We start from the raw sequence: 12,925 nt of genomic DNA, 5'->3' as shown, positions 1-12,925 counted from the left end.
AAATTCAGGATTCCGCTAAAGTGCCTAAAAGTTTGAATAGAGTAACTAAACATTACAAGCTGTTTAAGCCCTCTTCTCCTCATCTGACATGCTGTCCCCAGCTGTATCTCTCGGATGTTGACAACAGCATGACAAAGTGTGCCAGGATCTATCATCATCACGAAAACATCATCATCTCCTTACCTGCTACAGTGGCAGATATACAGCTTCTCCTCTTGGCTGTTAAGTCAAGGTAATTTCAAACCAGATACTTTTAATAATATGTGTGTGTTTATATCATACGTATCTCTAAATATTTCTGAACATACACACACACACACGCAGATACACACAAATAATTAGAACCAACAAATTATTTTCTGATCTCTACTTTCAACTCGGTGTTTCATTTTCTGTGTGCAAATGGCAACAATCCTTCAGGATTTGGCAGTCACTTTTGGCACACATGAGACTGAAAAAGCTTTACTCATTTGATTATCAAATGAATAAAAACAAGAATTCACATACCATGAACACCTGAGCCAAGACTACCATAGGAAAACCGACAGCATTACTGCATGGTATCTGAAATTTCTCATGACAACAGTCCTGGATTGATTTCCGACAACGCTACAAACTTTTTTACAGAGGCTGAAGTTTTCTATATCCAGTATCTATTTCAGACAGACATTCTAACATGTCAGCCAATATTATACAAAAGTTTCCATAGGGAAGCTATGGAAAAACAACAATATTGTTCTGGTAAGATTACATGATTTCAGTTATGTTAATGGAGTAGGCTTAACACCCATTTGCATGAGAAATGTACTGGTTTGTTGACAGCATGCCTAAATTTGTTCAAGTTACCCGCAGTAACCGTGCAGAGTTGTTACATTCCAGCTTAAACCTCCTAAAGATCTCATTTGAAGTAAGAACACTCTCAGGAAGCTGTGCTGGCTTTCTCTGCAATTGCTGCTCTGAAACTCTGAACTACAGACACAGTCATATGTACTTCCACCTGCCTCGGCAGGCGCAAAAAAAGGAGGGATACAGGATGTATGGCAGCTCTACCTGAAGCATGGTAACACAGAAGTAACTTAGGATAAAATTCCAGGGGCAGAAACTGGGAGCTAAGCGAACGGAGATTTGGACTAGCCTGCTACAAAACTCAGCATACCGGAGAATGAACTAACAGGTAAACAGGTAAACAGGACAGAACCTGCACTAAAAAGCTCAGAGACAATGATGACGCTGGGGGCAGGAGTAGGTGGGAGAGAGTCAGCAAGCGAGGAAGGGAAGGACAAATCCTAAAGAAGTCTTCATCTGTCAGACCACAGGATATATTTAAGGGTATTTTTGGATGTGTGATGATAGAGATGGATGCAGAGCAGAGGGAAGACAAGACATCCTGTGAGAAACTGGGTCAGTAGCTGGAGAAAGGTTATGTGAATCCTGTCAATGGAGCAGGGAAGATCATACTAGATATGGAATGAGCAATTCAGGGTGAAGGAGTAACACAAGTTTGGATTCAGTGGCAGAGGCAGGACATGCTAAGGCGTCCTCTTCTACAAAGCCTGCCTTTTTTTTTTTTTTTAACATCTCTTTCTTGCTGATTCTGAGCATATAGACTTATTTTAGACTCCTTCTGAACTGCAAATCATGAACAAACTGTTACTGGGAACTCTGAGACATAGTGTTTCCAAAACAAAACAGAGGCAGCTCTCAAAATGCCCATGGCTGAACGAGCCAGTTTGTGGATTAACTGTGTCACACATGAAAAGAGACAGCACAGAGCCAAAATCAGGTTGGAAAGACTTATTAGCTCAGATTCAGTGCCATGCAAACACAGTTCTGACATTTTTCAGGCATAACTTGAGCCCAGCAGCAGGTTAGCAGCTCCCACATAAGTCTTGCCAGCCTCAACTAGCTGTATGCAGCACTAACACTGATCTTGGTACTTGCAAGCAGAGTGGCTCAATAAAGTCAGCTCAGGCTGCCTGCCAGGCCTGCTGGACTCAGGCTGGCTCCTACACGGTATCTGGGTGTCTGTGCTGTCCTCTTGAGCACACTGTGTCCTGCAAGGCTTTATTAGTACCACTGAAGAACCAGAGTATGCTGGCTCTGTGCATAGGAGCAACCTGAGCCACTGCACCTGAGCCACCCTAACTCCCCCACTGAGGACAGGCAAAGCAGAAACACACCCACACCACCTCACACAAGCTAGCCCAGCCTGGCAACATCAGTGCTATAATCATGCATAATAAGTTAACTCTTCTGTTCCCTCTGGTCCCTGGATAACTCTATCTGTATATCCAGGTTTCCTAACCTCTCTGCTTCTCTTCCAGCCAGATTAGGTACCAGAGGTGACTGCAAGCTGCTTATAGCCCTGGCAGCTCTTGAGTGAAATGCAGTTATGAAACTTGGAAGAACGACGGGAAAACCACTAAGCAATTACAATTCCGGGACTGTCTTCCCAAGGGAAAGCAAAGTCTAACAAAACATTAGAAGAACCCAACTGGTTTCAAACTGGAGCTTTCTCAGTCGATGAAAGGGATTCTGTAACACTGGATCCCTGGTATTACAAATACTAATACAACAGTAGGAGGTCCTTGCCAGACCCACATTTCTGAAATAAAAGCAGAAAGGATCCCAGCAACAATGAAGCCCTGCTCCTCTAACTGAAGTTTAAAAAAACTTGAATATTAACTCAGAAACTTTGCTACACTCCTTACAGTGAGCATGATCTTACCAGGCATTCCAGTAAGCGAGCGGGTCGAGCAATAACTATCAGAATTTTTCGGACAAGTTGTTTAATAAATGCCAGTTCTCCACTCTCTGATCGCTCTTGAGCCTAAAAGAAAAAAATAAAGTGACAATAAAACAAACTGCATTCAATTAACTACTCAGGAAATTCAAACCTTTGAGGGTTGGAAGCACAAACGCGAGACAGTTTGTCAGTTTCAAGATGCCTGCAGAAACAAGCAGCAATGCTGTTAACTTCTAAGTGAAGCAATCCTGCTTGAACAATTCTAACTCTGTAACAATAAAATAAAAGTGCTTACAATGGACGTAATACTAACTACTACCTTTTTAGTTTTAATATAACTTATTTGGTATTATTACCACTTGCTTTGTAAAAGGTAATACATTTCAATACAACATGCATCTCGATACGTAGAGTAGTTGTGCCTCAATTTGTTAATGACTTTAGGATTATCTGAAAGCTGACCTAAGTAATAGTAATAAACATAAGCTACATCCATGCCAAATTGATACGGGCTTCCTATGGCCATGTGTCATACTAAAATGACAATGACACATGCATATAAAACCACACTTGCAGAGAGGCTCTACATAAAGGTATGTGTAGAAAGACGGACAACGAAAAACTAAGTTCTACAAAGGTGACAATAAAGGTGGGGGAAAATGCTGTAAAAGAATAAATACAGAAAATATTTCTAGCAGGTTTGATGACATTTGCACAATGGTCTGTGTTGCATTTCAAATTTCTTTCAAATGTTAACCTCTAAGAACTAATGATATAATTTAAGGATGCTAATGAATACAAAGAAACGGTATTGTTCTCCTCATTAAAATAGACGAATAGCCCTTCACTCAAATATCAAAGCATTTCTTTGTTCTGAAGAGTAGAAACTGTGTACTTAAGTTTTTCCTTATCTCTTGCTTATTCAAAACCACAAAGAATTAAAAACCTAACATTTTAGAAGTTATTAATATGGAGAAATAAGTACTTTTTATACAATATATATATTTTATCTTTTAAGTTTAAAAAATGCTATGAAAATATGAAGCTACATATTGCTCTTAGTATAAATACTACAATTTTAAGACAACATCAAATATTTAAGAAAAATTAATCTGTGAAGTGTAAAGAAGGAAAAAGAAAAAGGCACTAATACCATCTAGCACTTTACAATAGGTTACAGAAGAATTTTACTGGGACATTTGTGTTCTGCACACTATCAACCGAGACCAAAGAAAACTCTTTTGTAAACAAAACACCTGTCTATTTCAATCACCAGCAAAACTGGGGGTTACGGGGAGTTAAGTCAATGGGTAAACATGTACTCTAAACTGTACTTATTGTGTAGCCATTTAAAGTGATTCAGAGTGGTTCAGTGAATCTTGATTTAAACATGTTTCCTTGCATTTGAATATTATCATTAGCATAACATAACTCATAGTAGGGTATCTCTAGTCAACTGGTCAACTGTGCCCACACTTTGGCCTTATAAAATGTGAGCACTTCACAAGAATGGCACTAGTTCAAACTTCCTTTTGACTAGCGAGCAAGCTTTATGTATTTTCTCTTTAAAAAATAGGGTTTCAATAACCCAGAAAAAGATCACTGATGTCTTAAGTTTTGCATTGCTTTATGAAGATAAAAAGTTCAAAATACAGTAGTTGCAGAAAATTAATTACTGAATGGGCGTTAATAAAAAAGCAGCACAGGGGAAAAAAAATAAACCAAAACTTTTTTGAATGCTCCTGCATTCAAAAGAAAGCAGAAGGAAAGACATAAATTAAGACGGGCACGGTATCCTAAAATCTCAGTTGGAAAATTCCAAGTTGATATAAAATTTGCTGGCCTATCACTTCAACTTTTGCTCAGAATGTGCTGTCAAATCCCATGCAAGTGAGTACATTACATGCTGTACTCACTGTTTTAAACATGATGCATTCATAAACCATAGTTATGTCATAGCACGTTTGTTTTGTCAAACTCCCAAGTTGTTCTTAATTCATTTACCTGACTATTGTATGGAACTTTCAACGCTTTAAGAAATTACATTATTTCTGTTCATAAACAGTTTAATTATGAAAGGAATATTATAAATATTTAAATTAAATAACCTCCAGCTAATGGAAAGCTAGGGGTTGCTGTCTGCTTTCTCAAGCAGTAGGGTTGATAAAGTGGAAACTGTAATGTTTCCTCATTTATCCACAGTAAATGGAATACTAAGCGTCCTCATTTAGGGTTTATGCACACACTTCTGTAAGGTATTTATAGCTTGCACTGCATGACAAAATGCTGTAGTTTCTGAAATCTTTACAGTGCATCTATTCCAGGCTAGTACACCAGGATGCCTTATAGTCTTTGTAGTGGTCATTATATAGACTAAAACTGCTACGAATACCCATCTGACCATTATTTGAGCGAACAGTGATGATTACTGCACAACAAGAATTTCTAAGCAAACAGATTTAAACAATCTTTCAAGCAAACTTAACAGTAATCTCATGGCTCATACCTCCTGTAGCAATTTGTCTAATTTCTGCTGTAATTCAAGGAAGTATCGTGATGTTATGAGGCCTTGGTGGGATTTATCCAAACAATCTCGAGCCAGTTCTGTGATCTGATGATGGGTAAAACTGAGCACTCCATCTGCCAGGGGAAGGACATTATCTGGGGAGTAATTTGTTATGATGTCCTGAAGCCTCTCTTCCATCTGAGCTGTGGCCTACAGACAGACACACAATATGTTAAATCAGTTTTACATTAAACAAACAGCCACAAAGCTTATTGCCGATCCTGCAATGTCTCTATACTGCTTAAGAAGTTACCTAGGTGGAATATATGAAATGACTGACGCAAAAAAGTAAGCAAACAGAAGAGTAATGTATCAGATTACATTTTTTTTTCCAGTCAAGAAAAGCAACAGCCTTACTGTTCTGCTACAGAGATCCTCCCTTTTGTCTGCCATTAGCGATTCACTGATCTTGTGATAATAACTAAAAAGAACTAAAGGACCACCCATGACTAAAACTTTAAGACAAAGTAAAAAAATTTTTAAAAAGAGAATTCATGGAAGTCTATTTGTCTGTTTTGCTAAAACTGCAGATACTACAGACAAAAGTATCTTCCTTACTTTCATCAGGTTATACCACAAAAATATTTCACTGGACAGAGTCTGAATGCACACTGACTGATTAAAAGCACCACAGGCTCAGAGGTGCTGTCATGTGTGTCTGCAGGTTGCTAAATGTGTCTATTTTACAGAACCAACTGCCTGGTTCTCACAGAACTGCAGATGTTTAAGAAAACCTTGAAGATATTTTTAATAATAAAAAGTAATCCCACATGTCTTAGTTCATATCTCGAGCACTGAAATGAGTGGGTCGTCCCACACTTCAGATTTTTGCTCAATCGCTCTGCAAACTCTGACAAATCTCACTTCATATTCCTATGAAGAAATTTCTACAATTTTAAGGCATTTTTTGAACAGTATAAGCTTTATTTAATTTTGTTTTCCCAGGATCATCAAAATCCCAAGAGAAATTAAGAGCAGAGTGCTCTTACACATCTGCACCTAGGAAATAATTTGTCTCAGATCTCTGGACACAACAGCGGCGTGTCTCTCATTTAGTATTAGTCAAACTCCCACAACTGTGTACTGATGTTCACAATTAAAATAGGTATACAATGAGTGTTTGTGAAAAGGAGTAAATGACACTAAAGGAAGGAATTTGGAGGTATATCAGCAGGTGCTGCACAAGACTTAGTAAACCAAGAACAGTATACATTTGCCACATGTAGTACATACAACCTACTGAAATCGAGTGTACCATCACTTTCCAGTAAGCAAGATGTATTACCAGCATGATTCATTTCAAAACCAGCAGCTTTGCCAAATGAATGTCCAGTTCCCAGCAGGGATTTTTCTTATTGTGATTTTATCTTTGTAATAAGAGCTTGGTGATGCTTTTTGAAAGCCATTACAGGGTTGGATCATTAGTTCCCATAACAAAAACACCACTTACTTAAAACTTACGTAGCCTATCAATTTAGATGCTGGGTATCTTAAATATAATTCATTACCTTTGGGAACCTTTCTTTGTAGACATGGTTCATCATAATTATTTCATTGTCACAGCAGGCAGGAGAACGTCCAGGGCTGCAAACAAAGCAAATTATCCCTTTAAACTTGTCTCAACACGAACTAAAGTTCATTATTATATTTTTGTACGGTTTATTTACAACAAAAAATTAACAGAAGTTTCGCTGGAAAGTTACATTCTCATCAGTGGTACACTTGGTTCCCCTTCTGCCATTTCTGACCAGGCCTTAAAAGATTATTTCATGTGCTTGACATTTAACTGCTACCTATGTTATTTTCTTAGTTTACAACCACACTTCAGAATACAGGCAGTTTTGCAGTACTTGTGAACATCTCCTCTTTCTCAGAAGCGCATCAGAGATATACTTAACTGTTAATTATGGTTATGTCTGCCCCTTGAAGGTTACATACAATCAAAATCACAAGACTTGACCAAGAACTCTGTTAGCAGCACGTGAAAAAGTTGTGAAGAATGAGTACTTTTTTATTTTTTAAACAGATCATTAAAAAAGCATCAAAGCAAACTACTTCCAGTTTGACCAGCAGATAAAGGCAGCAACATCCTACAAATAATGCCATACATGTATATGGGTTCCATCAATGCACCAGTAAGAAAAGCGCAAGACTGGCAGGAAAACAATCCAGAAAAGGTACCCATGGCCTCAGCTAATCCACAGAACTGCTTTGTGCTACCCTGGGATATCAGTTCCTTTGAAAAATCTCTATCTGATCTTCTTGGCTTGGTGACATTGCCCCATTCAGTCTGGTCTAAAAGACGCAAGTAGGAAAAAGACCACACAAAAAGCATGCTATGCTCTAGGAGTGAATCTATCGTAACACACACACGGGAGTTTCTTGCATGAGCAGAAGAACTAGCTTCTGGCTTTTGAAAAGGACAAAAATGAACACTAACATTTGTCCCAGAGTATCACAATGGTGCCCTTTAACTGATATGGACAATCTGTTACAGACATCCACAAACAAATACACCGAGGACCAGGTAGGTACACAATTTCATCACAACACTTCTGCAGCATAATCCCTCTTCTGAAAATGCTTGGCTCTTCTTTTTTCCCTGGAGCATTTGTACCCATTCTGTGAGATCAAATGGAATATTTTCATTTTCTAAGTGTTAAAAGCATAACAGAAATTGAAAAAATAAAGATGTGGCAAAAAATACGGTACAAGTTGTAATCTTCTAACAGAGAAACTGGATTCTTTTTCTTAGTAATTGTGCAGTTTCATGCAGGTAGCAACCTCATTTGTAACAACAGTCTACACAGATTTTAAAATAAAATAATATAAAAGCAGAGTTAAAATATTTTGCACTAAAAACCTAAATCCTTAAGATTTGTATACCTGTGAAACTTCAAACTTTTGAATCAATACGACAATTAGAAATAATACTTCCTTTTTTTTCCCCTTACAGTTCTTTAAAAAAAAACACCTTAGCATCTACATTTTCCAAACCTAAACTATTCTGACAGTTTAGAACTGATCTGGGACAACACACATTTACACAAATGGCCACTGCAAATAAAATGCAGAGGTCTAGCCTTTGGTAAACATGAAACTGAAGTTTATCTTGGTTGAAGACGAGAAATTGATGCATAAACCTGCCTCCCCTCACCCCATTTGTTCTTTATCACATTTCTTTCCAGATAGTCCTAGGATATAAATACATTTTGAATTAGTTTTGCAAATACTTCAATGATAACAGTTTGAGCTCTGAAAGAGAACTATAGCTATAGTCAGACCAACACTGACAACAAGACAGGGTTTGTTGCCATCCTTTAGGCCTAGCTTACAATGTTAACCACTGAAGTAAGTCATGATCAAAATTAGGAGGAAGAATTTAAATGAACTATTCATAACTCAGCCTCAGACGTGTACCTCTTGAATTATACTTCAGCAATTACAAAAATAGTGAATACTTCCAATGTATAAAACCATGATGCTCCAGGACATGTGAATTTAGATTGAACCTGTTTCCAGAGAAACAAACTCACCTGAGACTTCGGGACCGAGGGCGCATTGCAGTGGTCCTGCATCTGCTATCACTGGCAATGCTCTCAGTGGTACAGAAATGTTTAGACAAAAAATGTAGCTCATCAGGTGTCGGTTGATATGGTAACTGGTGTAGCTTCTCTTGGGATGAGCAGGATGACTACAAGAGCAGAACAGAACACGAGCTTCTCTCAGAGTGGACATTTTCAAGACCATATTCAGTGCTCATGAATAAAGCCACTTAGTTTAAAAATTACAGTTACTGTTTCCCATGCCTAATGACAAATTTAAAGACAAAAAAGAGTATTTAGTCTGAACTTAATAAGCTAAACAGACTAGGTATAAAAAACAAATAACCTACTTAATACCAGAAGAAAGAGACATTGTATTTCAAAAGTTCAAATTTCCTCTTTGACAAAGATGACATCTGATGTCAGTAACACACACTAATATATAAATAATATTTAAAATGCAGTCTGGTGAAAATTAATTGAGTAGGACGCCATAAGTATGATAAATGTGGGATCCAACTTCTTGCTCTACATACCGACGGTACTTCATAATCCATATTTTAGATAGTATTGATGCTTTTAAAAATAATATTAAATATAATCTAAATTCTCACTTAAAATCATATGCTATTTTCTTATAAAACTCTGTATACTTAAAATGAAGTGAAAGAAATAAACCTAACAAGACAGATTCTGTGGCTGACAAGAGTGAAAAGGATTACACTCAAACCATTCACTTAGTATGAAATTTAAACATACAGACAGCTACGAAATTGGAAGTGCTACCACAATAACTAGCCTTGCAAAATTGCACATACAAAGACATAGTACACAAAGCAGTGCAGATGATCATACTGTCATATCACAGAATCCCAGAATGTTAGGAGTTGGAAGGGATCATCCAGTCCAAGCCCCCTGCCAGAGCAAGATCATCTAGACTAGATTACACAGGAACACGTCCAGGCAGGTTTTGAATGTCTCCAGAGAAGACGACTCCACAACCTCTCTGGGCAGCCTGGTCCAGTGCTCTGTCACCCTCACAGTAAAGACATTTTTCCTTATGCTCACATGGAACCTTCTATGCTCCAGCTTGCACCCACTGCCCTTTGTCCTGTCATTGGGCATCACTGAGAAGAGCCTGGCTTGGTCACAAATATCCCTACGTGACTTGGTAAAGCTGCTCAGTACCATGCAGACATTCTCTTTACTTTACCTGTGGAGGGGAAGGATTCAAAAAACTTGTACTTCCTTCTGGAGCTCTTCAGTCTCCAGCTTGCTTTTTCAACAAAATGAGATTCTTCTACATGTCAGTCTTCAAGTGCACATTATTGCTCTTATTTGTCTTCTTATATAGGACACCAAGGCCTCTGCCTGGGTGCTCTTTTATTGAAGGCCAGCACAGTAAGAATTTCTTTGCTCTATCATCCCAAGTGAGGGAAGTCAATAACTTTTTGTACTGTACAGACATGGCCCTATATTGCTATGGTCAGCAGGTAATATACAGGCTGGTAAGCACAGAAACTAGACAGTCTTCATCATTTCATGGCAACTTGTGTGGTAAAGGCTGAATATACCCTAATTCCTAGGAACTCCAGAAAAATATTACTTATCACACTAGATCTCATGAAGTCATCTCTTAAAAGCAAAGAGGAAGAAAACCCACTGTTGGGAAAGGTTAACTCGCACAGGACTGGTCTACGTGGGAAGGCTGTGTCCCATCAGAACAAGTTAGCAAAATTGCAATACCGTGCTTTGCTGCAGGCTAAGAAGCCTGCACACCAAGAATTTACCATAGTCCACACGATAGGTACTAACTTGTCAGGTCACAGTAACTCATTTATGAAGTTCAGCTCTAGCACATTATCACGCATAGTTCAGCACAGAGCATAGATGAGTTCTTTCCTATCTCAAGCTATGGCAGCAAGCTGCAGTTACCCTCATGGTGTATTTCCTACAGTGATGCTCAGAGGATAGAAGATACTCTAGCACAAGGATACCTCCCAATACAGACTGTCAGGGATGGTGGTTTCTGTGAAATCAGTCTCTACCTCTTCAGCCTTCAGGGGATTCTTGGAAGATCAGGAAGACAATAACCTGTATCATACTTTTCCTCATATAAGGTGTCATAGAGTCTAGATCCAACAGGATTAAAGTGAAGATCATCCTTTCACTAACAGCTCTTTGTTGTATCAGGACCATTACAGGCACAAAGTGAGTGTTCCTGGAGTTCTGAATTCCGATTTCTGTACAAATTCAAATAGTTATAGCACAAGTCTTCAAAAAAACAGCTCTCCTGGCATTCCAGAATAGTTGTCAAAAAATTACAGAAGATTTAACGTATTTTTAATATATATACAACTGCAATGCACCATAGCAATGCAAATTTTTCTTCCCAGATAGAATGGTGAATTTGTAGCCAATATCAGCTAATGTAACCCTCAAGTCTATTTCCTCATCTCCTTGCCCTATTTTCCCATCCAATTAAGCATCCAAGAACACAGACTACTGGCAAAAAAGTACAACTCTGTATTCTCTCACTTTGTTACAGGCTTGCTCTAATACAAGACACACAATCATCTCAACTGCATCTCGTAACTGGCAAGATCTGATCCAACAATGCTAGAGCATAACACATCATGAGTTTCTTTTCAATCAAATAATCGTATCAAGAGATATTTTCATTTAATTTCAACTTTGTTTTGAGAACTAGTAGATGTTGTACTTGCACCACTTCTAAACCCATGAGCTTCCATTAAGTTGGTAAAAAAAGTTAGAAAAAACGGGCTAAGAAGAAACAGTGAGCTACACTCACCTGAGCATAGTTGTGATTACTACAGACCCTTGTACCCCTGCTTTGACTTTCAGTTGCTTGCAAGAATTACAGTTGTGCTTTACTGCGATGTGTGAAAACCTGGTTTTGGTCTCCAGTCGATACCCCTTCTCTGGATTGACCTTCATCTTAGTTATCTGCACTGAAAGGAAGCGCTCTGTATATGCACTTGTGCTATTGAGTTAGCAGTCCCTCACTGCCTCTAAGAATTTGTAAGAATGTGGAAGGGGAGATGGCATAGTGCGAAACTGAGCCAGAATCTGCACCAGAATCTGAAACTAAACAGAAAAGCTAAATAGAAACTGAATTTGTTTCAGATTCTGAAAAAGTACATAAAACCAATTACATGAGCACACTTACAGTATTAAAAAATATTGATTGCCTCACCAAAATAAGTAACCCAAACCCAACACAAACCCAAAACAATAAAACACCATAAAAAACCCAATAAAGAAACACCAAACAAAAAAACCCTTTAACCTCCCCCCAAAAAGCAAGACAAAAAACAAGAAGAGGAAGAACAAAATAAAAAAATTCCCAAAATAACCAACAAAAAGAAAAAACCAAACCAAACCAAAAATACCCCACAACTGTAAGAAATATCTTCGCCTACATTCAAAATTTTTGGGAAAAACAGGTATCTCCCCACAAGTCCAAAACTGTTCAATGCTAGGAAAGATGTTTATTTTAATATTTATAAGACACAGTCTAGTCAGGAAATATCAAGCTCAACAAGAGTCTATTATGGAATTTATGATCTCTAAGTTGATAAATGAAGTGCTATATTTTTTCATAAGAAATGTAAAAGTGAAGTAAAACTGCTCCACGTTCCAGCATGCATAAGTTTACTAACTACTGTAAGTGGGAAAGAAGCATATGAACTAGAAATACAATTTTAAAATTGCAGATGTCAAAGAAAAAGCTTGTTAGTATGGACTAAAAATTAAAAACTGTGTTTTGATATACGTCTGACACAGCTTTCATTTCCTTTCTAGCACAAGTCTGTTTCTTATAACAATGATGGGGTTGCCATGGCAATTACTTATTATCTGACTTAACCTACTTTACATCAATATATTTTAAGTGAAAAGCACAGCATATTTGTTCTAGTTCCAACGAGAAGGTGTACAAACATTTGTTATAGAAAGCGGTTACGGAATTAATGTGAAACCAAGCAATTTGCTTGACAAAAGACAGATCTACACAGGAAGGAAAGTGGAGGTCAAAAATCAGTCCTG

General features: G+C 37.8%; 1 protein-coding gene across 1 annotated transcript in view; it reads right to left on the bottom strand.

Annotated features, from left to right (window-relative positions):
* The window catches only part of LOC104539285 (microtubule-associated serine/threonine-protein kinase 4-like), a 33,146-nt gene extending 24,146 nt beyond the window's left edge, over positions 1 to 9,000 (bottom strand). Inside the window, exons 1-4 of the mRNA XM_010182764.1 lie at positions 8,849 to 9,000; positions 6,821 to 6,896; positions 5,253 to 5,462; positions 2,729 to 2,830 (exon numbers count right to left, since the gene is read on the bottom strand). Of these exons, the coding sequence (XP_010181066.1) occupies positions 2,729 to 2,830; positions 5,253 to 5,462; positions 6,821 to 6,896; positions 8,849 to 8,874 (414 nt within the window). The 5' untranslated portion in view covers positions 8,875 to 9,000. The remainder of the gene's footprint in view (positions 1 to 2,728; positions 2,831 to 5,252; positions 5,463 to 6,820; positions 6,897 to 8,848) is intronic.
* Positions 9,001 to 12,925: the final 3,925 nt, after the last annotated feature.

The sequence above is a fragment of the Mesitornis unicolor genome, unplaced genomic scaffold, assembly GCF_000695765.1.
Source record: "Mesitornis unicolor isolate BGI_N332 unplaced genomic scaffold, ASM69576v1 scaffold9494, whole genome shotgun sequence".
NCBI classification, from domain to species: Eukaryota; Metazoa; Chordata; class Aves; order Mesitornithiformes; family Mesitornithidae; genus Mesitornis; species Mesitornis unicolor.
This window is presented reverse-complemented; position numbering and strand designations above follow the sequence as displayed.